Genomic DNA, 25,934 nt, shown 5'->3' on the forward strand with positions numbered 1-25,934 from the left:
GCTGCTGGAACCTGTGCATGGTGTATCGTTTGCCCCTCTCAAATGTTTTTTTTTTTTTATTTAAGAAAACAAACTTTTGAAGAGTTTTATGCACTATGGAGGAAGGCATGCAATGTCAGCCATAGGTTCAGAACACCCCAAACAGTGTCTGGGTCCCAGGGGCAGCAATCTGAAAGCCAGGAGGGGCGTGCGTGTGCTTGGTTGTGTCCCTCCCTCTCCTCCCCCCCAGCCAGGCTCATTCCAATCAGCAGTGTAATTGGAATGCAACCACAGTCTGGAGGAGGAAGGGGAATTTTTGGCAAGAAGAGACAGAGCAGTTGGGAGCTTTATTCAGATTAAAGCATAGACGACCATTCATTATCAGTACAACACGCATTAGCAACAGCACAGCATTGTGTTTCTACAGCTGGGACTTATTTTAGTGATTGTATTGCAGTGCGTATTACATGCAAACAACTGGGATCTGATCACAAAAAGCAATGCTAATGGCTTTCATTAAAAGATGGTGTTTCTGTAGAGGGAAGAAAGACTTGTCTTCAAAATGAGCTGTTGTGGTAAAAATTGATAGGCAGCCTGCCTTTCTGCTCACTGTCCCGTGTGTTCCATATGCTCTGGAACAAGCGCTTTTTGGGGGAGAAAAACCCTTGGGTGAAACAACAACAACAAAAATGTAATGCTAAAACGGCTGGTTGAATTCAGAAGGCTGAATCAGTTTCTCTGTGGTGATGACACTGAAAAGCCAGAAGATCAGTAAACACAATCTTAACTTTTGGACCCGCTCCTTTTCTTCCTCCTGTAAACCCCGGGCTGTCCGTTGACACAATATTGGTTGCTTGCGAATGCCTGACATGAAATGGGGGTTGTTTTTTTTATTAAGTCACGTACTGAATTGTAAATGTGTTGATTGTGTGTTTCCTTCTGCTGCTTCAGCCTGTGTGCTCAGTTCCTCTGGCATTTGATTACTTTTTATTTTCTTACCTTTCTTCTTGTATCTTCCCTTCAAAGTATTAGATACACACATTTAAAATTACTAACTTTACAGGATAGCTTAAGAAATATTAATTTTTAATACTTTTTTTTTTTTTTGTTAATCCGTTGTTTCTGTTGTGCTGATCTACATCTGTAGTCCTTAGATACTCATTGCTGGGTACAAACACTTATTCAATCCTTTTTAATTTGTCATAAATCAGGAGATGCATTCTAACAGATGAGAGTACGAGCATACCAATAAAACATGTTGTACGTGTGAGGTACAGTATTAGTATTCCTATTTTGAAGGTGCAAGGAAATGTTGATGTAAAGAGTTTGATACAGATTGCATAAACAGTTTGATACAGGCTGGATATGCCCATGAGGATTGAGTACCAGGTCTCTATGTTTAAGTGCCCATCAGTGCTCAGATGTTGCAGGTGGCGGCTGCAGCTGATCCAAGTTGGGCTCCTTCAGCCTTGCACATTTTCACCTGTTGCTCCTGGCCTTAGGTTAGCATTATTGTCTGCCTGGTTGTGCAGTAAGACAGTTCAGAAAATAGATCCAGCTAAAAACATAACTTGCACACACAAAAAAGTAAAAACTTAGTTATTTTGTTGTATGGGTTTTGTGAAGTGATGGGTCATGCTGGTGCTGGCACTGGCATTTAGGTTGGCTTGAACTCTCCTGTGGGACTGAGTATTACATACCCGTGCTGCCTTTGTCTCGTTCTTTGTAGTGTCCTATGGACTTGCTAGAAAGGAGTTGGTGTAGTCATCTGCACCTGAGCAGCCATGATGAGAAAAAGACCACGTGGATACCTTTAGTGGTGGCCAGGGAGTGAGAGCACCATCCACTCTTCCATAAGCTCAGCGAATGTTTTCTTTCTGAACAGTGCCTTCCTCCAGACTCAACTGAGATCTGTTGTCTTACTTTTGAAGGTGGTTGGGATCATTGAAAACCCTTAGATCGTTTCTAAGATTCATTGATTCTGTGAAATCTGATGATCTCTCTTGTTTTCCACTTGTTTTCATTCTGTGTGTTTTCAAATGCATTTTTCCCCTGCTTTCTTATTTTCACAGAATCACAGAATCACAGAATTTTCTAGGTTGGAAGAGACCTCAAGGTCATCGAGTCCAACCTCCAACCTAACGCTAACAGCCCTCCACTAAACCATATCCCTAAGCTCTACATCTAAACGTCTTTTGAAGACTTCCAGGGATGGTGACTCCACCACTTCCCTGGGCAGCCTGTTCCAATGCCTCACAACCCTTTCTGTAAAGAAGTTCTTCCTAACATCTAACCTAAAACTCCCCTGGCTCAACTTAAGCCCATTCCCCCTCGTCCTGTCACCAGGCACGTGGGAGAACAGGCCAACCCCCACCTCTCTACAGCCTCCTTTAAGGTATCTGTAAAGAGCAATAAGGTCACCCCTGAGCCTCCTCTTCTCCAGGCTGAACAAGCCCAGCTCCCTCAGCCGCTCCTCATAGGACTTGTTCTCCAGGCCCCTCACCAGCTTCGTCGCCCTTCTCTGCACCCGCTCAAGCACCTCCATGTCCTTCTTGTAGCGAGGGGCCCAAAACTGAACACAGTACTCGAGGTGCGGCCTCACCAGAGCTGAGTACAGGGGGACGATCACCTCCCTAGCCCTGCTGGTCACGCTGTTCCTAATACAAGCCAGGATGCCGTTGGCCTTCTTGGCCACCTGAGCACACTGCTGGCTCATATTCAGCCGACTGTCCACCATCACTCCCAGGTCCTTCTCTGCCTGGCAGCTTTCCAACCATTCCTCTCCCAGCCTGTAGCTCTGCTTGGGGTTATTGCGCCCCAGGTGCAGGACCCGGCACTTGGCCTGCGCTTTAAGTATGGAGACCGTGCATTATATATATTTACTGTTCTGAAATAAACATAATTTTTAGTATTTAAATAAAATGTTAGTGTGTGGCATAGGATAGCTTCCATAACAACTGTTTGAAGTCATGAGAAGTTTGATTTGCCTGTAAATACAATTCCAAAGTAAAAAAAAACGGTTGTAACAAGTTATTTTTTTTGCTAATTACTGAAGGAGATGAGTTCAGAAAATGATATTTATCTTTCTAAAAAAAAAAAAATCTAATTTTCAATAATGATGGCTGCTTAATAGCACATAAATTTTAATGGCTAATATGTGAATTAGATTACAAAAGTTTGGAGGTATTAAATATTTTCCATTTAGTTGCAATAGTAAAATCGTCAGTAAACCTTTCTTTGTCAGTCCTTGGAGTAATCGGAAGAAAGAAATTGGCAAACGTGATTCACTTAATTCCGATTTTTCAGTATTTGAGACCTGCGCATAGCAAAGCTGTCATGGAAGGAGACTGTGTGGTTTATACCATTTTGCTTTTTTAATGTTTCTGTGAGCTGACCTGAGTAGCACATGTTAGAATGAGATCATAAGGCATGATAGAAAGATATTTAATGAACGTATAGTATGTAAAATTGATGTGTGTGTTTGTCTTGGCACGTGTACATTGTGCCTTTGTATTGGAATACTAATGTTCTCTGTAGACTACCCAGGAAGTCTGTAATGAATATAAAGCATAGATATCCACTGAGTCACTGATATTTTGTAATAAATGCTTTATCTCCTTATGTGTACTAGAAACCATTAATGTCTTTTGATGATGTACTTACAGTACAATGCTCCTCCCTCCCTCTTTTTTTTCAAACCAATGTCAGGATATCCAGGCGTTGATTTGTTTTCTAGTTTCTGAAAACCTTCAGTGCAAGTTTAAATAGCTTAACATTTTTTTTTGGTTTAGGAAGAAAAAATAATAAAAATGTTATTTGTACATGTTTGTTTTAGAACAAATAACATCCTTCTGTGGCCTTGTGCGCCTCTAGAGGATCTGTTAATGGTACAACCACATAGGTCTGGTAATGATGTGGGTTTGGTTCCAGAATCATCAGCATTTTGACTTGGCTTTGTCAGGGAAAAAATGATCTCGTTCTGGTTCTTTCTGTTTTTTTGAATGTTTGGCTCAAATCTGACGTAGGATAGAATCTCAAAGATAATTAAGCCCCATGAGTTTTATGAGAATTGCTGCCTGGATAAGGAGGAGAGCCTTAGCAGTGACCTGAAATGAGAGGCACAAACTTCAGGGAGAGATCAGGTGTTGCTAGACCACTGGAGAGCCTGCGTGGGAGAGTGTCCGTGTAAAGGCCCAACCGATGGGAAAAGCTTCAGCTTTAGCTTTCAGTCAACCATAAAACATAAATCCATAGGAAACCAAACTTCCTTAGTTCTTATTCTAAAGGAACTATTAATCAGTTGGTTATCAGAATATTGAGAATAGATCTAATAGTGTTGAAACTGTTAGAAAAATGGAACATAAACTGTGGTACTTTTCCCGTCAGTGGGAAAAGTTTTGTGCAAAAAAGTCCTGAGATAGATTAGAGCTGTGTGTGGAAAAAAATCATTTCATCTAGAATTGAGGTTATGCTCCTGGGATCTGGGCTTTTTTTTACTTAGAAATACCTGGCAGAGAGGCTGTTCTTAATAGATGATTTCCCAGCGTCTCTTCTGTTTTGTTAACCTGACAAAGCCGGAATTGGATGACATCTGAGTGTCCTTAAATGTGGTTACTAGAAGGAGAAATCTCGAGCCAAAAGTATTAATTTGTCCACTAGTGGCTAATTGTTGGGGAAACAGTTACTAGTTTGTATATTGTGCGACGTGAGACTTTGGTTAAATTGCAGTGACAGACTTGATTAATATTTTGAAAGGAAGTTTTCATAATGAATTAACTTTATGATTTCTTTCTGAAAAGACTAATCAAACCTCTTTTATTTTTGACATTACACAATTTCAGGAGCATACAGTCTGGCCTTCTGTGTTGTAGATGAATTCTGCCTGAACTGTCAGGTTTAAAAGCTTCAGCTTCATTTGGCAGTTCCCATATTTTATTTGCACAATTTCATCCATTATAATAGTGGTTTTTTTTTTGGTTTTTTTTTGTTTTTTTTTTTTTTTTGAGATATTTAAGAAAGTGGCCATCTATACAAGCATCTGTTTTATTTGAATGTTTTTTTGTTTGCTTATTTTTTTATTTTTTTATTTATTTTTTTTACCTCTAAATGAAAGATGGCTGCTAGATAATAATCTCTTTCTGTTCTTGGGTAAGTGGTGTTAGCTGACAGCTAGCTGTCAAGCCAGGGATATTCCCGTTGTCATAAAATCTTAAGGAACTGCAGAAGCATTTTTCAAAGTTTGTTATTACCTGTTTCCATAAATATCTGTTAAGTTGTGAATTGTGTATGGATTAATTAGTTCTCAAATTGCTGGGCATCTGGAGGTCTCTAGTGGATTTTATTACGTGATCCTAAGGACTTTATTTGAAGGTTTTGTGGAGTGGACTGTGATGAGACAGTCTGTTTGCTATACATGCTTGATCTCCAGGTATCAGAAATACCTAAAATGCTGGGTGCATTATTACAGTTTTACCACTGTTGACCATTTACAGTCAAATTATTGGCTGAAAATCCTTAAGTGCAGCTACGCTTTGGAATTCTCATTGTGTCTTTGAACTGAGAGAAATTATTTCTTGACCTTTTTTATTCCTTACAAAGAAACAACTAACAGCCTGGTACCAGGCAATTTTCTGATGCATTAACAGTATTGTTATTAGGACTCTGTTGCATGAAATTAATTCACTGAAACTTTTCTGGGAGCTTATATATATATGCCTTTTCTATGTATATGTTAATGCATTGTTTTATGATTACCTGTAGTTGTTAATGAGTATAGCTTTCTGTTTTATGGAGGACCAAGACTTGTTAGACCTGACTAGAGTTTTAGTTAGATTTTACAGTGGTGAATTTGCCTGGAAAGTGCTTTCACTAAAATCAACATCTTCATGAACATGGCCACATGAGAATTGGGAAAGCATTCATTCCACTGATTTAGAATAATACATAACTTGGACTGGGCTAGCATACAAAACTATTTGGGATGGTGCTTCTCTGCCCTGACTTTGGAAATCTTTGTGACAGTGTTCATGGACTATCTTTGCTTGCTTTTATTTGGCAAAATACCGTGAAAAAAAATGGAAAATCACGTGTTCTGCAGTATCGCATTGAGGATATTCAGTAGTGCAAAGCCTGACTGTTTTGAGGTGGTGTCTGTGGGATGCACTTGCTGGATGCTCTCTTCTGTCTTTGCTTTTCCTGGTAGTAATTAATATTGGAGATCTCACGGAAAAAATATCCAAAGGAATCTAATACTGAAGAGTCTTCTACAGCATTGATTACAACAAAGTACCTCTATCTTCTTTTTCTACTAGCTGTGGGAATTCATGCTTCCATTCTATATCTGAGAATCCTTCTGCATTACCAATAAATGCTTCAGTGTTTTAAAGGGAAATCTAATAGTTCCTGCTTAGTACCTGCAGTAATAGATAAGAATATGTAGTTGAACAGCAATGCATTTTGTGAGAAGTCTTTTTGTGTACTTTGGCGTCTTTATATGAAACTTATCCCCCCTCCTTTTTTCCCCAACTTTTATTTACTCCATTCTTATTTTTCCCTTGGTGTTTTTGGTGGACAAATACAAATATTCCTTCTTTTTATTTTAATCAAAAAAGCCTGGAACAATTTTCAGCTTCTACAAAAATAAAGCATATCTTTGGAGCCATCAAAACTCTGGTGTTAGAAGTTAGTCTACTCTACCCCAGTGTTTTTCAGGTAAAAAATTTTAGTTATTTTCAATGTAGGATAGCAGAAAAGCTTAGACCGCCTAGTGCACTATTCTTTGTGGTTGGAAAGCTTTTCTTGTTCTGTAGAACAGAACATAAGACCCTGCATGTGAAACACCACTAATTCTACTGGAACAATTGTTCATGCCACCATGTGGTGAGGTAGTTAGAAATAATCTGGCTCACTAAATAAGCAAACACAGGAACAGCTAAAGTTGGCAGTAGTGGAAAAAAATGCATGTGAAACCTACTGCTTGAGGAAATGCTGCCATATCACTTCTACTGTAATCTACCTAAAGGTAAACTGCCAAAAGAGATGACACTTCTGGCTCTGCTTTCAGGAATCATTTTACATGATAATACAAATGATGTAGGAGCACAATTCATTTATGTTCATTCATGGGTTTTTGAGCACGATTTTCTGCAATACTACACAGGTAAATTAACCTTGTTGTTAATAACTTCAGTAACTTCATTTTGCATTTCTTGTTTTTCTACAGTACTGTGTGCAAAAAACTTGGTGAAAAAGGACTTTTTCCGTAAGTAGCTGTTAAAGTTTTATATGTTTATAGTTGGGATAAATATTATGCAAGCTCTGTAAATCCCTGTTTGCACATGTATTAGGATGGTTGCATTAGCATGGGTTGGGGGCTCTGAGGTTTTGGAACATTTTATTTCAGGGCTTCTAATTTCTTCTTAGGTGACACTCATGACATTCATGATGGTAATTAAAAACAAAATATGCTGTCTCCTTTCCTTGCTCCCCTCTGTTTTTGATGGGAGTGGGAAACAAATTTACTCTCACACAAATGACATGTTTTTCAGCATTAATGCCTTGTACTTATTAAAATGTTTTTCATAAGAGCTTTCTGTCCAGCAGACATAAGTACATCTCCATTATTAATGATCATGTCATAATACTTATGTACTCCAAAATTATATTTTAATTAATAAGGGGGATGAAAGAGGCAGAAAGGAATGTTACTGGCTATGTGGGCATGTGCGCATGTATCACCTGCCTGCTGCCCTCCATTTGGAAGTAGGAGAATTCAAAAGATCAGACCTGAACTTTGAAAAACCTTGAAGAAGGATGACACAATTATATTGTAGCTTACGATGCTTACGAACCTTGCCTTATATCTGATTTTTTTTGTTGTTGATTATAAGTTTTAGTTGTTGAACAGTTTAATAATGCCTAAAACCAACCCAACGTGCAATCTGTGCTGCAGTTTTGTACAGTTGGCAGCACATATCCAACAAGGTCCTGTCCTTCCCTGCCCCACATGTGTTGGCTTTATCCCCACCTGCCTTGGCTGGCAGCAGCCTTGGGATGGTGGTGCTTGACTGGCTCTATCCTGAGTCAGCCAAGGAAGCAGTGCTGGTGCAAACCTTACGCTACAGAAAACGTCAATAATGTTTCACCACTGCAGCTGACTCACTGGGCATGCAGATGAGGACAAGAATTAGTATGAGGGCAAAAGGCATTAGTGGTGGGACCATTTCTTTCAGGGGCAGTTAAGAGCTTTGGACTGCAGTTGCAGTAGAGCTAATTGTAGACTGCTGCACTGGTCCTGCTTCTTTCCCATCCTCAGCTGCGTAGTCCAGCACAAATTTTTTCACGGAGTTTTGTTAGCAGCTGAGCCTGTTGTAAGATTTTCTAAGGTACTAAGATAAGAGAAAATGAAGTAGAAAACAAAGTAGACCTCAGAAGTGTGAATTGCTATAGGTAGTTTCCATTAATACAAGTAACTACTAAAATATTGATTACAATTAACCTTAAAAATTGAAAGAATTCAGTTCTGTTTTCCAAGCCTTTTGCTGAATTCTCCATATACTGAAAACTTACTCAATTATGAATTAAGAAAATTAAGGTGTTTGTGGGCTTTATGGGAGGATCATCCACCCACCCCCTGCTCTAAACATTCAACTTAGTGATACAGACCAAGAAAAAGTTGTATGGAGTAACTTGCTAATTTAGCCTTTTCCCATGCTTAATACATAATTTAATTCTGTTATAACCCATTCATGAAATATGACTCATAATAAAAGCCATCTTCAAATACATTTTTTTAAATTTTTTTGAAAGTGCAATGATTTAGGAGTCTAAAGCATTCTGATTTGTGTGCTAATATTTTTTTTTTCTTTCCTTTCTCTTAGGACTTCCTGATCCATTTGCTAAAGTTGTGGTGGACGGATCTGGCCAATGCCATTCTACAGATACTGTGAAGAATACACTTGATCCAAAATGGAATCAGCATTATGACCTGTAGGTGGTAACAGTGATAGCCAAAGGTTTGAAGTACAATCCTCTAAAGTACACAGAAATTTTCCAATATTCATAATGCTGACCTATTTACAGCTTGGAAAATGTCCCAGAGTTTATTAGTTTGCATGAAAATTCCACTTTCTCATTTCCTTCAAAATGTAAACATGGTACTTGATTTTCTAGGGATGTCTGCCGCATGCCTTACGTGTACTAAAGCATTATTTTATTGCAATATTTTCATACTGACACCTCTCTAAAATGAAATAAGTAATTGACAGTATTTCCCTCTTCACAGTCTTCAGGACTGTTCTTCAATTCATGTTTTGGTCTTGTAGTATTACAGTGTCTTTCCGTCAGTCTGCCTCGACAGTTTTTTCTCTTTTATATCATTTTCTGTCTCAAATGTTCTTTCACTATAAATTCTTGTGTCATGATCTCTTGATCATCTTTCAGTGCTGTTGAGCAATATAATCAGTATAGCATGTATATGTCATGTTTTTCCTTCGTTTTTCTAAAGCATATAATATTCCACACAATATGATTGTTAAAGCTTTCATTTTTTTCATGTAGGTTTCTTTGTGTTCATCCATGATTTATTTTCCCTGTCCATTTATCCTTGTGTCTTTCTATTTTTCCTTGGTACAAAAGATGAGGAAAAGAAGTGAACAGTTCCACCTCATTGTGTCCTTCTTTCTTTCTAAGGCGTTGTTCAGATCTATTTTTTTTCCTTACATCGCTCCATTCTGTATTTATATTAGAAATTGTTTGAGCATGTTTATATGAAGGGTTTATACAGTGGTAACCCAGTTTTGTAGTACAGCAACATATCTGTTTTAAAGGTTAGCTTTGGACATCAGCAAACCTATGTTAAATCAAGTATTAGTACACAGGGAATTGCCTGTCCCTGTTTTTCCTAATGGAGAGAAGCAGCCTGATAGGTCTTTCAGCAGAATGTGGAAGACTGCAGTTGAGTATCCAAGACTGAATGGGTGAAGTCACTTCTCCTAATTCAGTGCAGGACACAAAACGTTTTCATTAGTACTTAACAAAATACCATTGGCAGTTTAGTGAAATAACAGAATTTTCACCGAGGAAAGCTCTGAATTATATCTTTATTGTTGAAACTCACTCCAATATTGGATTTTGCATGAGACCATAATTCAGATTGATCAGAAAAATGGATTTATAAAATCAATTTAAGATCACATAAGTCATGGATCTTTTTCATAAAGACTTCTAAGTTACTTTGTTTTTATATGTTGCTAAACCTCTTAAACCTCTTTTTATGTCTTACTTAACCTAAATGCTGATTTGTATAGAATTTACCTGAAGACATATGCATGCAGATTTCAGACCTCTGTCCTGCCACACCCTCTCCAAGACTGGCCATCCATTTGTGAAGATTTAGCTTGAGCTTTTTCAACAGTAGTTAACAGTCTGCACAGTGACTTTTATTTACGGTGGAATTCTAGAGTAGATTGCCCTGATCTTGCAGCCTGCTGCCCCCTGTATTGGAAGGCTTTTTTTCTGTCCCTTTTCACCCTCTTTCCCAATTTACTGCGTATGCGCATGCAGCATCCCTTGCACTGGCTCTATCTGACTTCTGGGTAAATGGATTCAATTTACGTAACCCCCAAGAAGGCAGTTGGATGGGGGAAGTTATGTGTGTATTTTTTGCCAATTAAACCAGCTGTGTTGGGTCAGCAGCAGTGTGTTTGTGCTACTGTATTAACTTGCATCAGGAGCAAATTCTTGAGGTAAATCTCTCGGTCATCTCCACTTGCTGTGCTTTGGCTTCCAGCATCAAGCATCTCTGTACTGGATCTCCCTGGATGAAGCTGAACCACAAGCTGCATTCCTTGACTGTCACTGATGGTCTGCTGCTCACAGGAGCTGGAGTCGACAGAATCATACTAGATCTAGTCTAAAGAAAAATCACTGAAAAGCAAGCATATGCTTTTATTGTTGTTTAGCTAGGTGGGCCCATTAATGAGTATTAATGCATAGCTTTACAGGGTTAAAAAGAGAGTAAGATGGAAAGGAAAATGCTGTCAATATGATGGAGTCTTTATGCGTAAAGCCTTCCTGTAACCTCTGGACAGCTTGTGAAGGGTTGCTTGCGAAGGAGGAATGATGGACCTTAATTCTGTGGTTATCTGCTGCTAAGTTCTATGTCGAAACTGTCAGCAGTTCCCCACTTTTCCCCCAGTATCTGCCAGCTGTTACTTCATGTTTGAAGCGCTGTGGTAGCAATGCCAATGAGCAGTTGACAGGAATGGGTTATGAGGGCTTTTAAATGCTCCACATTCTCATGATTTGGAGACTTGGGTAACTTTTAGAAAGGAGGGGGAGCAGAGGACGTGGGAAACAAGGGAGGATGTTAATATGCAATGACAGTAATGGAAAAGATAGTAAAATCTTTTGGAAAAAAAAATCCTTTCTGGTTATAATTTTCAAGGAAAGACAAATAGAAGGTATTTTTACATTGTTTTATGACATGCAAGTATACAGAGCATTTCTAATCCAAACTACAATTCAGTGTTCTGGCAAGCCTTGTAATTTTCAAATAAGCCCCTCCTTCTCAAAATTTTCTTTATTATCGTTTATCCCATCTTATTGTCTTACCTGTCATTCCTTGCTTAACTCTATGGAAATGTATTTCCATTTATAAGCACCAGTTCACTAATCTTCAATTCCTATTTGAAACAGCAAGAGACAATCACTTGTCTTTAATACAACAGTCTGTCTGCCAGTCACTGTTTGGCTTTTATTTTAGGATAACGTTTTACTGTAATATACCTAGTGTCAGGTCTCAACTGAACCTATTATCTGAACCAGATAATAAGATAACGAACTTCTCCTTTTGGAGAGAAAAAAAAAAAAAAGTAATAGTTACCATCCTACTGCTAAACACCTGATGGCAGACCTCATAGCCTACTGGACTTAATATTCCCTTTCTTTGAAAATAATCATATATTTTACAACTCTTACAACTTTGTAATATTTACCCTAACAACACACCATTGCATGGGAACACTAGCCTGACTTACGACACTTCCACTGTTACAGGAAATACTTTGCACACCAAGCATAACCGATAGAGTCTCGGTGGCAGAATGCCTGCTTGCTTCTGTCACCACAAAGTGTAGGAAATCCACCAGAGGAAGGGTTATATAGATTTAATTTTTTTTAAGCAAAACATTGCTTTTTTTCCATCCATGAAGAATTTTGCTGTTCTTTAACAGATTGTAATAGACTGATGTGCAGGAAAACTGTCTCTTAGCTATGTTGGATTAACACTGTGGCTAATTAATCTTGTGTATCATGTAAATGGCATAATAAGATGGATCTGTTGCGGTATATTTACAGAATAATGTCTGAGTTAGGTGGCTAATTCAAAGAGAATTTTTGTTTGGTTAACCTGATTCAGCATAATAGATACTCTGTTGTATAAGATTTTAAAAAACATATATTTCTGTGGTGTTGTAAAGAACAAAAAAGGGTTTGTTTTTGCCTTACATGGCCCTTAATTCAGATTTTAGTGTGAAAGGAAGCAGCTGAATTAGTTGCTTAGATTCTTCAGTCTAGATGGGTGTGTGTAGAGGGGGAAATCTGGGAGGCTGTCCAGAAAGAGATTGCCAAATAGTTGCTGTCTGGATGCAGTTCAATGTCAGTAAAATACCATGCTTGCCCTGGATGTATTCCCCTTCCTTATTTTCAGTCTTGTTTGTGTTTTTCCTGTTGTTCAGGCCTTTGCTCAAAGCTTTGGATAACCAGACTTAATGCATTTACAGGTCTTCTTGCTTCCAAAGCATTTAACCACTATCTAAACCAGTAGTTTAGAAACTTATCAAATAGTCTTTTTCTCTTCCTTCCCCTTTCTTCCTTTCTGTCATAGTGTTGATCTCTCCTACAACCTTCCCATGCTCACCTGTGCTCTCTAGCCTGTTCTAGCCCTCCCTCTCAGCCTCTGCCTTTAAGGTATAGCAAGTCATAACATCTATTTACCTCTTAAAGGATCTAAAATCTCCATCGAAACCTAGTTCCTGGTCCCATCTTTACTCTGTGGCCTGCCAATCTGCACCCCCCGGCTCCAGGAAGGACCCATGGCTTTACTTCCTTGTTACGCCTCTCAGATGCAATTGGTTTGCTGTAATTTCACCCAGCTTCTGCAGCTTCCCAAAATCTCACTGCAGGTTCTAGTGCTGTGTGGTGCCTTTGCCTTCTCAAGCCACTGCAGTGCCCTGGCAGAATCACCACACTTTCCTACGGTCCAACTTTGCTTTGCCGCTGCTTAGTTATTGCTAACGATCCTAGATTTTACAGTGTCTTTTAGGTTTAATTCAGCGTTGGGCTGGGAAGTACTGGGGAGGAGAATGGAGCAGCCAGCCAGTGCCACATGTGTGTGCTGTATTCCTGTGTTAAGCCACAGCCCCTGGCTTGGTGTTCTTTTCACCATCCTGCAGATTCAAAATACCCCTCAGCTACTCCCAGAGATGAGAGCTATGTCAGGGTGGGGAGAAGAGGAAAAAATTGGGATGATATTTTTTGTTCTGCTCCTTCTCTAGTATGAAAACAGCTGATACCTCAAAGCATAACACTACCATTATATTGAATATATATATATGCATATATATATATTCAATATATAAATAGGAAAATGGAGAACTTAACTAAATAAATTGTCCAGGTCGTAAAAAAGAGTCTATGTGACAGCATGGATTAGAAATAGGGAATTCCTGGCTTCCAAGCCTGAGTTCATACCTCTTGATGTTGCATTTTTCTCTTTCTGGAGGGAGTACATCTGGCTTGTGATCAGGAAGAGATGTGTTTTTTCAGCGGTAATTTTTTTCCACTTTCTTCATTCTGCTTTTCTACCAAGCTGAACTCTTCAGGGAAAATGTGTATAATGCCATGGGGCTGAAAAGTTGCTCGATACCAAACCTTCCTGAGTGTGATACGGTGGCTCAGAAGGCAATACTACCCTAGCAAAGATGACAAATTAACAATTGTCCCTATGTTTTAAAATTTGATTAAAATATTTTAGAGTTTTCCAGTATTGCATTTACTTGATTTTTGTCTAGAAGTGAAAGTGCTAAGAATAGGCAGTTTTCATAAAATTTCCAAACACGCAATTCTTATCCAAAGCCCTAATTTTACAGATTCAGGAAATACAGGAAAATAGACCAGATGCTCTGCAGTTAAAAAAATGTATATGGAAATTGAATTTCCAGGTTTCCACTTCGCTAATCCTATTATCTTTGTTGAAGGATTTAAGCTGTGAAATAGATACTGCTGATGGGATTGAGTTTAAAAAATAAAAATAATAATAAAAAAGAACCTCCAAGAACTTGAATAAGTAGTGTAAGGAGGAAGAAAGAAGCATCCAATAAAATGAAATTGTTTATTTTAACTTATTCACTTAAATTTTTGGAACATTCTTTTTTAATAACAAGTAAAATTCCTAGCTAAGCTTTTATGTTGGAACTTTATTGCCAGATGATGTAAAACAAATGTAACTTATCCACCAAACGAATTGGAAATGTCAACTTGTCCTACCATCACTCTCTAAATGCAACCATATATTTTCATGCCTGAAATTATGCAGAAATATAGATGAAGCATTTCACTGTAAAGCCAACTAGCAGTTATGAACTATTTATTTTCTTCCTTTGGTTTAGGAAAAAAACAAAAAAGGACGTTTTCATTTTGAAAATGCAGCATCTTGCGTATTTCCTTTAAAAATGTGAATTAGCCAGTTTTTCAGGTGCAAAAAACTGAGTAGGCTCTAGTAGTTCTGTAGAAGTCTTCACCTGTTTGGTACGGATAGCTTGCTGTCTGTAGCTCAACCATGAGCACCTCACCCTGAAATGTTACAGTAATTCTTGGAAACTGTGTTGTATATTCAGCTGTTCTACGTATTATTCAAACTGTTCTGTTATGAAATTGTGTTTAACCATATACCTTTGACTTTTTTAAAGCAACAAGGAAAACTGGAAAATTCAAGACAGGTCATGATAAGTCTTTATTTTTAAGTGCACCTAACTTGTTCTCCATAAGAATTTATTTTAAGTACATGAAACATTGTAGACTGCAACTGTGCACGTGAATACCCATCGTCATCTCTTGTTTCTCTATGCAAAATTGGCATTGTCAAGGTTGTAAGGCCAGAAATCTTACATATCTTATGTAATCAGCTTACTATTCCAAAAACCTTGGATTTTGTTTAAGTTATTATTTTCTTTTTTAAATTGTGCATTGGTTATTTTAAACTAAACTAATGTATGTGCCTATAGTTAGTCTTTTCTGTCTCCTACTTCTTGGATCGGTCCCTGTCTGTAGGTGATTTAAAAAAAAAAAAAAAAAAAAAAGTTGTCAAAGTTATGCTTTGAGTTTTATACAATAAAGGAAAAAAGGGAGAAGTGTTAATTGAGAGCTTATGTGATCGGAAATGCAATTTTAAACTATGAGTGCTAGTTCAATTGCTTGGTTTGCCAACCTTGACAGTATCATTTGTACCTTTATGAAAATATTAAGGTGTTTTAAAGCCAGTAAAGCCTTCATCAGCGAGGGAAAGGTATATAGAAATTAATTGAACTGTTTGATTAGTTTTCCTTCAAAATGAAACAAAAAAACTCTTGGAACTAAATTACAGAAGGCCAGAATCTGTGATCTGGGAATGGAGGACTACAAACAGTTCTCAGGCCCCAAGCCTTAATTACAAATTAATTTTCCTCAACTTGAAATAACTATATTATTCAATGTTGGCATTGGCTGACGTATCTTAGATGCTTTGAAATTGTCCTCTGAAAACCAAAACTAGCTCACAAAGTAATTGCTTCTGACGAGCAAAACTTGAAGCAATAAAGTAAAAATATAATAGCCTATAGTGTCCATGTTCCCTGAAGCTGGTGAGATGCAGATCTAGGCTTTGCAGTGTATTCCCATGGTAATGCTGACAGGACATGATTCCCATTTCAGCAGTGGGTAGGAAGGGAACATGGCACTTCCCAACAGGTATGACATGAACGTTTTGAAATGAGTCACACTTGTAATGTAATGTATTTTTCAAACTGGGCCTTTCTTGAGCTTTCTTAGTACTAAACTAGCTTCCCAAAGGTTCATTAACTGCAGGTGTGTAAATAGCTTTACCTTCTGGTTCCCTTGAGCACTTAAAAGAGCATGGAAACTAGGGTGAGTTGCATTCCCAGTGCTTGGAAGAGTAGCCTGAAAAGAAGCAACAGATGGAGTGCTGCAAAAGGATGCTAAACTATTATTTTCTGTCCTGGCATTTGAAGTGCTCTGCCTGCTAGCGCTGCTAATAACTACATCTTCCACAAGCATCACCATTGTTTTCAGTTAGGCTGAACATAGGCATGAATCAAAGCATGCTTACAGCCTTGAAGAGATGTGTTCACCTGGGACAGTCCAGAGTCTGTTAATGCTACTGTTTTAAACAGATATTGGTAGCCTTCTTCCATAAGTGGGATTTTAGATTACTTTGTATTCAAGTAAATTCCTTCATAAGATGTACTTTCACTAAATGTGTACATTATTTCTGCAGATGAGTTGTGCTCTCTTGCAGTATGTTCAATTTTTAATGTAATGATTGATGATCTTTGTTGTTTTTTTTTCCTTAAGGTGATTTCTGGAGCATCTTCAAAGTATTCAATGAGTGCCACTCACAGTACTGTTCTTCGCATTTTTCAGATATATTGGGAAGTCAGATTCAATAACAATCAGCGTGTGGAATCACAAGAAAATTCATAAAAAGCAGGGAGCTGGTTTTCTGGGTTGTGTGAGACTTCTTTCAAACGCCATCAACCGCCTTAAAGACACTGGTTGTAAGTAAGCTCAACACTACTGTTTCATCTCTTTCAGACCTCTTTTATGCACAGAATTGTTGAAGATTGACACATAATTGAGTTGTTGTTGTTTTATGAAGCTTGTATATTCCAATTGGTTTGGTAGTTTACCCTCTGCCACAAAGCACTGCTATAGGTAGGATGGGCAGGTCAGAGAACATAACTTGCCTTTGGCTTTTCAATTCTCTTGGCACCGTTCCTGTAGACAGTGGTAACTTCAGTGCGGCAGTCTGGTTGCAGATTGTTAAGACTGAACTTGTATGTGTTGGAATTTTAAAGGAAGACAGATTCAGGTTACCTTCAAAAATAGGTGCATTAAAGGGTAGATGAAAACTAAGTATCTCTTCAAGTGAAAGTTACATTTTAAAATGTCTGGGTCTTCAAAAGTAACTTAGTAAGTTTTGTCATAAAACATTAAGTGCTTTATAACACAGCTCTTTGTATTTACTCCTGAAAAAATTAACATGTACGATGAAGTTTTCTTGTTATCCTGTTGGATGCCATTTACAGTGATCGGTCACAATGCACACCTACTTCTGAACAAAATTTGGCACACCATTTGTGATGGAAAATTGGTGGTTGCCAATAAAGATCACTTTAAAAAAAAAAGTAACCTGCTGGCAGAGAAGCATTCTGATTCTATTTCAAGTAACAGGCTTCCTGGTGACAATCATAAATGAAATTCTCATTTTTAAATATTTGTTACTAGATAAACATTTCAGTGCATTATGTGTTGCTTGGTTTTATGAAGTTCTATCTACATAGTGTGGAACAAATTCTGTAGGCTAGCTCTGTGCTGTACCAATATGAGATGACATATAGGGATGGCAGTGGCATTTCACAAGGGGTGAGAGTTCAAGTTGCTTTTGGAGAGTTGTTTGAGCCATCTAAACTAGCATAATGTAAACTTCTGTCAACTGATGGAGCTTCATATAGTAGGAAGAAAACGTACTTTAATCTTTTTTTCTGTTTCAGAATTACAGAAGATGATGTCTTACGATCTTTAATTTTCTTTCCCTGCTTCCTCCCCTTTGCTCCCCCCATATCTTGAAGTCTTAAGTATTTTATGTTAGGATGAATTTTGTTCTGATGGTACTTCAGCCTGCATTTCAAAAGCAACAAAATGTTGTATGATTTATACTTTTTTCTTTGTTCTATAGATCAGAGATTGGATCTGTGCAAACTTGGGCCAAATGATAATGATACTGTTAGAGGACAGATAGTAGGTAAGTAGGTAAAAGTAGGTTTTTAATCTTTTAGTTCACTTAGAGCTTAAAAGTAGCTGTGGAAATACACTACCTAGAAATCAATTTTTTTAAATTCAGTGTCTAGTGCCAAAACCATTGACCTCAAGACAAAAGTGTGTGTATGTGTAAAATTATAACTGTTGGGATAGTTAAGACCATACACATATAATACAAAATGTATTTAGAAAGTGTTGAATTTCACTCTAAACAATGGTGGCAGTTCAAGCCTGAACCCCCTGTGGAAATACTGAGTACAAATGTCTTGGCCATTGAGAGTTCCAGTAAAGCTGTGGTTCCTGTAGGTTTTGTGCAAGGATAGAACATCTTGCTGTAACAGGAGAGTATTTTTAAAATGGTCAGTTCATTTAGGGTTATTAAGAGGCCTGTCACCGGTCTTGATAACTGTGCTTTGTTGTTCTGCTACTTCATAAACGTTAAATAATTATATTTTAAAAAAACAAACAAACAAGAAACTTCTTGAGGCTGGCAAATTGAAAAATAAGCATCCCACAAATAACTTCATAAACCTCCTTTTGGTGCATTGTTGGTTGTTTCAGAGGACAGTGTTTCAAACAGGTAACGTAAGATGTCAAAAAGATGTGGATCGGGATAAGAAGTCTATATTTATGGCAAGGTGTTAGAGTCTTTGGAGACGGGAGTTTAAAAAGTGAGTTTGTATGTTCAGTATTTAGTTCAATTCTTATTTCAAATAATATCCAGGCATCATCCTTATTTAGTCAAACAGAGAAAGCTATTGAAAAAACAATTGGCAAATAGGGGCTTCATTGTACATCTTTGTTTTCCTCAAAGTCCTGTTGGTTAATATCTAAGACTTTCTCTCTTCATGTTGCTTTCATCATCTGTCTAGCATCCGATCTGCAAGTGTTCGCACAGTGTTCACATAAGAGTAAGGTGGCAGAATAGGATCAAATGATGGTAGAAATGTGGAACTGTAAGTGCACTGCTGATGCTTCCAGACCATTCTTGAACATTAAATTTTCCATTTGAGCTTGCACAGAGGAATAAAGAATAAAACAGTCATCCTTCTAGGGTGTGTTGTGTTGTCAGTTTGGCTTGCTTTTTAGTTTGTGCTCCAGTATGCTGGTCCCTGGATCACCCATGCTGTGTATATCCTGTTTTTTTTTTGCGCGCGTGTGTGTGTTTGTTTTTTGCTTCTGTTGGGTTATTGTTAGGTTTTTGTTGTTTGCTTGTTTTATTTTGTGGAGTGCTTTTTAAAAAGACTGAGCACAGCTGAGGAGGGAGCTTGTTCAGGGCCTGCTCCAAACAGCAGAGATGCCCTCTGCCCACAGCAGTCCTTCAGACATGATACTAGCAGGGATTGTACCCTCACACCGTGATGTGCTCTCATGCTGCCCTCCAGAGTATGCAACGTGCATCCTTGTTGTCACAAGCTGAGAATAATAGTCTTAATTTGGGCACTTCAAACAAGAGAGAACAAAACAAGCTAACAAACAAAGAGTTCTCAAGGCTGTTGGGATGCCAAATGGGAAACCTGGGTCAAATACTATGCAGTGTGGGCATGGCCAATACACTTCAGATGTGTCAGAGATAACTCACTGTCAGTGATGTGGCCAGAAACCAGCTTGACCAGCTGGCCTAACCTGATGTGGTCATGAGAAGTGGTATAGCCAAAGCAGCATTTGTTCATTTGGCATGCTTCTTAGGCTGCGTCCCTAGTTAGCAGGAGCTGCTGGGTCATGCATTAAACCTAGGAAAAACACAGCTTGTCAGGTTACAGCAGAGACAGTTAGAACACATCTGTATGTTCTACTTTATGCTGTTACTGTCTGAACAGTTTCCTCGGTCATGGCTGTGTTTGAATTTGATGCATGTGTGGTAGGACTGCAGAGACTCCTGTCCCTTCTGTTGAAATTCTCATTGTTAATCTCCTTACGTTTTAATATTTCTTCGCTAATGCAATTTTGTTGAATGAGTCAATGAGCCTGAGTAGAACTAGGTAATTCTACTGCAGTTACATGGTGAGAAAATGCTGTTTAAAAATAAGTAACAAAATAGAATAAGAGATAAATGTACTCTCAGTACTTTTAATGATAAACCCACTTAAATGAAGAAGCTATGGGAAATTGAAAAACAAGATTCAAATGTGATACCTTCAGAGGATAATAATGTTACAAATCAAGTGCACAGTGGTCATGACTTCATAATCTGGGTCAGGGAGCAAGGGGATCTCTATCTTAAAGTCCTAAGGTTATCTTCAAAGGGGGGAAAGAAAAGGGGACTCTTGTGAGTAGTAGATGCAAAGGGCACCTGAACTGTGTCTTAATCTTGCAGCTGTCTTCTGTGCCACCATTTTATTTCTGATGTGGCGGCGCAGAAAAAATGAATCCTTACTCATTACAAAATGAAGCCGTACACAAATTTTGGTCCACACATAGGCAAAGAGGAGGTAATTGCCTTTGTTTAGTTTCATTTTTCTGTGTGTATTGCTTGCCAAACCTTACCTATATGCAGCAGTGTGAACTTGTGTGGGTTTGTTGCAGAATAAATACATCGTCTAAGATTTCATTTTGTTTGAAATTAAATTTAAAGTGTCTTTCACTCTACAAAGGTGCAGGGTAATGTTAGTGTTCATGGAAGACAAGGAGTAAATACCAATAAGGAATAAGGCAGTCAGGTGCTTCAAAACATGTTGTTGTTGAAAGTTTGGTGTCTCTGGCAAAAGTTACCAGTACTATTACATCTGTTTGCAACTTTGTGATCTGGATGAATGTTTGCTTGTGTCTAGATTAAGGTCTTTGAGTTTTTCACTTTACATGTAAACACGGCTTTGTTGTCCAGAGGTAGAGTAGTGCCACTTCAAGAAATGTGTGCCACAGCACATACTTAGTTCTTAAATAATCACTTTGTTGTTAAAAGCAAATTAAAAGCTCTTTAAAAGCCAAAAGCAAACAAAAAGTGGTTAACTTCTGCCTGATTTTGTGTGTTTGTGTGTGTAGAATTTAATGTGCACACAAAATACATAGTAAGGAGACAAAACTATAAAGAATTTCTTGTTTTAGAGCCTCCAATGAGCAGTTCTCCCTTCATGTTAGCAGTGCTGGTGCTAGCACTGTCCCGCTTGCCGCTGGGGCCATTCTGCATGAGGTGCTACCAGGGCAGCTTGTTACGTTACAGTCTGCTTCGTACAGGGAAAAGCTAATGACAGTTTGAGTTAGCTTCTTTTCCTGCCTTAACTTGCATTCATGTTCTTTGAGGTAGCTTTCTAAAGTAGTATGTAGAGAACTACGTGTGTGAAAATGTGTTGTTGCTGTATAATTTTGATTGGTGGGAAGGAAAAAATATCCAGAACGTGGTTCAGTTTAGCCCTCCAAACTTTGCTGTTTCTCTTTCAACTGTAACTGTAATTCACATGCAGGTGTCATATCTTTAATAATTCTTTTATTATCTTAATAGTAAGTCTTCAGTCCAGAGACCGAATAGGCACAGGAGGACAAGTTGTGGATTGCAGTCGTTTATTTGATAATGATTTGCCAGATGGGTAAGTTGACTCCACTGTCAATACAAATACAGCTCAGACAACAGACTTCTGCAGTAATGAGAAGTCAAAGTAAAAATAGGTTAATTTATTTTTATTCTTACACTTGAGTACTGCATTTTTAAATTTAGGAACAGGTGATAAGCCAGCCAGGCTATGCAGAGTATTTAAGAGTTTGACCCGTGTCACTCTCTCTTTTGTTTTTTTTTTAAATGAGAGGTGGCATATAAACATAAATGCAGTTTTAAAATACACTTTTTTTTCCACATTATAGAATTGATAAGCTACTATAAGCTTAAGTCACTGCTGGCTGATTGGCTTCATCCGTATAGTAGTTTTGTAGCAATGTAGTGAGCACACAGGCTTTGCTGTCTTCTACAGAGCCGTGTAAAAATGGATCACTTTTTTTCTTCCATGTAAATTGTGAATAAAACATGATTGGAAGAGCTAATGGAGCCTGAGTTCTTGCTGTATTTACCTGCCAAATGCTGGGTTTGGGATTTTGATTTATCCCTGTGAGAGTTAATGACATCATTAACACCTAGCAAAAAGTTTTGCAAATACAGAAAAACTCTTTATTTTAGGTTGTGGTGCTGTCATCAACTTTTTCAGAGCAAACATAGAACCTTTGAATGTGATTCTTTGCAGGTAAAGACAAGACAAACTGATAATTCAGGTGATGAGCTTTAAATTGTAAATTATCATCCAAGTCCTAAACAGCAATTTTTTAGTTTGTGGTTTGAGGAAGTCAAAAGCATATTTGAAAATGCTTTTGCATTTTCACTTTAAAATGTTAATTGTGTAAATATTGCTTACATAATTGTGTAACTTCACAGTTGTATTGTCTCATGTATTTTGAAGTGCAAAAATAGGAATAAAAAAATCTTGTTATTTGAAAGTGATTTTTTTCAGTGAAGCAAGTGTTGGTGAAAACACTACAAGAGGACTTATAAGGACAAACAAAGTTAAATTTAGAAAACTAAACATGATGTTTCCAAAAAGTTTCTGTTTATGGTTAATTGGATTTAATTAGAATTCAAATATTTATTGAACATGGTATGATATTTTTAATGATATGCCTAGTTCCAAGGGAGAGAAGCATGTAAAATTAATTGAGAGTTGAACTTTCAGTTGTTTCCTGTTACCTTGTTCAGCTAATATGATTCATAATAGTGTACGTCTTCCTGAGTTGGCATTTATGTTGGAAACATTTAGTGCCCTGGTTTCCTGGAAATACCACTCATTGCCTTATCTCTCAATGTCTGAATTCTAGGTGGGAGGAACGGAGAACTGCTTCTGGAAGGATCCAGTATTTAAATCATATTACACGAACAACTCAGTGGGAACGACCAACACGGTAAGAAATTGTTCAGGAGACTGTGTATGTGGTGAAGTCTGTTTGCTGACCAGGAGCACTGACCGCAAGGGAGTCTAAGTGTCTCTACCAGGAAGTATTCAGCATTCCTTAGAGTCCCTGTACAAACGCCGTGTGCTTTTATTTTCTAACATCTTACTTCTTCATCCTGTCCAGTATTTATTTCAGAATAATCCTTCTGACTAGATTTTCTTCTCCCTAAATACTAGCATCTTTGTTCTCCTGTATAGCTGCTATGGTAGAACCATATAAATACAGCCATTATAGTGTGGAGACATTGACATTGTAAGAGGCGAATAAAGATCGTGATCTATGTCTCAGCTATGTGCATGTTATGACGGTGTAAAGCAGAACTTTAAAAACTGGTTGCTACAGAACATGTTTTAAAATCATTACAATCACCTGCTCTGATAACCAAAAATATGCATTGCAAAGCATTTCTTCAAACCAGTTTTGCTGTTACCTGAACTGTGGACAGTGTCAGTGCATGTTTTCCACTCTTCTGCAGACTGTCTGTGCCTAGTAACTCTCTCTTGCACCCTCGATAAATATTATTCCAGTCTCTGTATGTAACCATATTTGACTTAAAATAATGTAAACTGTTAATGCTGCCAGCTCTGATATATATTAGCAGTTTTAAAGTGACTGAACGTACTGAACAGCTTTTTAATGTCTGTCTATTCTTTTCTGGTATGTTAAAACACCTATTCTAAGCACTAGATATGTTCACCATAGAAAAATAAATACAAAATACATAGCTTGGTTAGGGGGTTTCCTGCATTCTTATCAATCCCTCTAATCCATTTTACATCCTTTTAAAAGCAGCACTGAGATATGAAACCATAACATTCAGTGTTTCCTCTTGCTGTCAAGCTCTTGAGAACAACTGTTTCTATCTCACTTAGCCCGTTTTCACCATCCTCGCCTAATAACCTTCCTTAAAAGTTAAAAGGACTAATTAGACCTTATGGCTTCTTCAGCCATATGAAGGCAAGTGAGAAATCTTGAGCTATATACTGCTCATAAAATAAGTTTCACTCTCTGTTTTTTACTATTTTTTTTTTAGGGTGGGAACTGCTCACATGAGCATTTGATATGATCTTGATCTTGCAGCATCATGTACTAACATGTCAGGTCAGACCATAGCACAGATGAGGAGGTCTAGTGATCGCTTTGGGCTGAACAGAACAGCAGCTTGCTGTCCATCGTCAGGGCATCCTGCTCCACGGATAACCGTGACAGAAGCTTCGGGTAGAGGAAGCACATAATTTTCACATTTTTCCCAACAGGCCAGCATCTGAATACTCCAGTCCAGGCAGACCGCTGAGCTGCTTTGTGGATGAGAACACTCCAATTACGGGAACAAACGGTGCAACATGTGGGCAATCATCAGATCCCCGGCTGGCAGAGAGGAGAGTCAGGTCACAGAGGCACAGGAATTACATGAGCAGGACACACTTGCACACTCCTCCTGATTTACCTGAAGGCTATGGTATGTAAATTAAAAATAATGTATTGTACTTCTCCTGGGGAGCAGGGAAAATGGGTTATATCTCATCATATATTAAATGCTTTTGATTACTTAGTTTGGGAGAATCAGTCTTTGTGAGTTTTTGTGCTGCATGTTTTGTTCTTATTGTTATTAATTTGTCTTGATTTCACAGAGCAAAGGACGACTCAGCAAGGTCAGGTCTATTTTCTGCATACTCAGACTGGTGTTAGCACATGGCATGATCCAAGAGTACCTAGGTAAGAAAATGATGAAAGTATCCTTAAGGTGTCAAATTAAAATAGTTTAACCAGTGCTCTTCTAATAGTTGTCTCTATAGTATTTAATATATAAATATTTACTGTTGGTTCTAAAAAACTCATTTTAACAAGTCATTCGTCAAAATAAATTGGTCTATTTTCCTCACTTCTTCAGGTTATTAATTTAATGCAATGGAGAATCAAGAAACAAACTACAGTGATGTAGAGATTTTTTTTTTAATGTCAGACTCTGAAATTAACAAGACCTGAGAAACTGGCAATATAAGTTTATGAGGAACAAATTGTGTGACAAATGTGATAGTAAAATGTGATCATTTTAGATAGGGAGCAGACAAGGGAGAAAACTTTGGAAAATCTAGTGGGTGTCATGTATATTTAAGATGCAGCATTTGTACTGAACAGCACTCATCATTAAAAATTCACTTAATTTTACTTGGCTGTGAGAATTATTGTCCAATGTTCAGACTACCAAATATAATTAACTCAAGGAATGGGAAGTGTAGTATATTTTGAAGAAATTAATTGGAGACACTGGGTCATAAAAAGCCTGGAAGCTGAAATGGTGAGCAATGTTCAAAGTGCGGGGATTTTTTTTTTTTTTTTTTAAATAAAAAACAACCCAACCAACTGAAACAAGACAGAACAACAACAATTATTTTTTTTTTTACCACTTGGGTATGGTAGCAAATATCTAAAACTGCACTGGCTTTTTTACAGCTTTTTTCCCTATACAGAGCAGAAAAGACTATATACACTTTTAGCATGTATATTCATAGAGAAATTGTGTATGCTTTCAAGAATCTTATTAGTACTATATAAATGGGAATTCTGGGGAGAGGCAAATAGAGAAGCTGAAAGAGGTTGACCTATGATTAAAATACTCAAGCTGCTATTTCTGTTGCAGTTATCTCAACACTTAGGAGAAAATAAATCTGAAGTGTCCTTTTAGTTTAGTATCTTTATACAATGTGTATGTGTGTAAACGTTGCATATGATTGTGCACATGATTATTTCTGATGTATATGAAAGAAAAGCAAGAAAACGTGGAATTAATTGTTGGTTTTTGATTTTCTTTACAATACTACCCTGAGATTTTAGAAGACAATAATTTTCAACAGGATTTTTTTTCTTAATGTGTGCAGTTTGGAATTGGCAGCCAGTATTGGCATTTATGAGAATTGTAAAAACTCTGT

The 25,934-nt window shown here is 37.7% G+C and overlaps 1 protein-coding gene across 2 annotated transcripts in view; it reads left to right on the forward strand.

The window, feature by feature from the left end:
• The window catches only part of SMURF2 (SMAD specific E3 ubiquitin protein ligase 2), a 66,172-nt gene that overhangs the window by 22,781 nt on the left and 17,457 nt on the right, over positions 1-25,934 (forward strand). For both annotated transcript variants that reach the window (XR_014684487.1, XM_084491837.1), the window contains exons 2-9: positions 7,202-7,240; positions 8,859-8,967; positions 16,678-16,811; positions 17,993-18,058; positions 21,515-21,599; positions 22,870-22,953; positions 24,261-24,463; positions 24,636-24,720. Coding sequence is in view for 1 of the 2 variants with exons in the window: in XM_084491837.1 (XP_084347963.1) it covers positions 7,202-7,240; positions 8,859-8,967; positions 16,678-16,811; positions 17,993-18,058; positions 21,515-21,599; positions 22,870-22,953; positions 24,261-24,463; positions 24,636-24,720 (805 nt within the window). In the remaining variant the exon portion in view is untranslated. The remainder of the gene's footprint in view (positions 1-7,201; positions 7,241-8,858; positions 8,968-16,677; positions 16,812-17,992; positions 18,059-21,514; positions 21,600-22,869; positions 22,954-24,260; positions 24,464-24,635; positions 24,721-25,934) is intronic.

The sequence above is a fragment of the Aythya ferina genome, assembly GCF_964211825.1.
Source record: "Aythya ferina genome assembly, chromosome: 18".
NCBI lineage: Eukaryota > Metazoa > Chordata > Aves > Anseriformes > Anatidae > Aythya > Aythya ferina.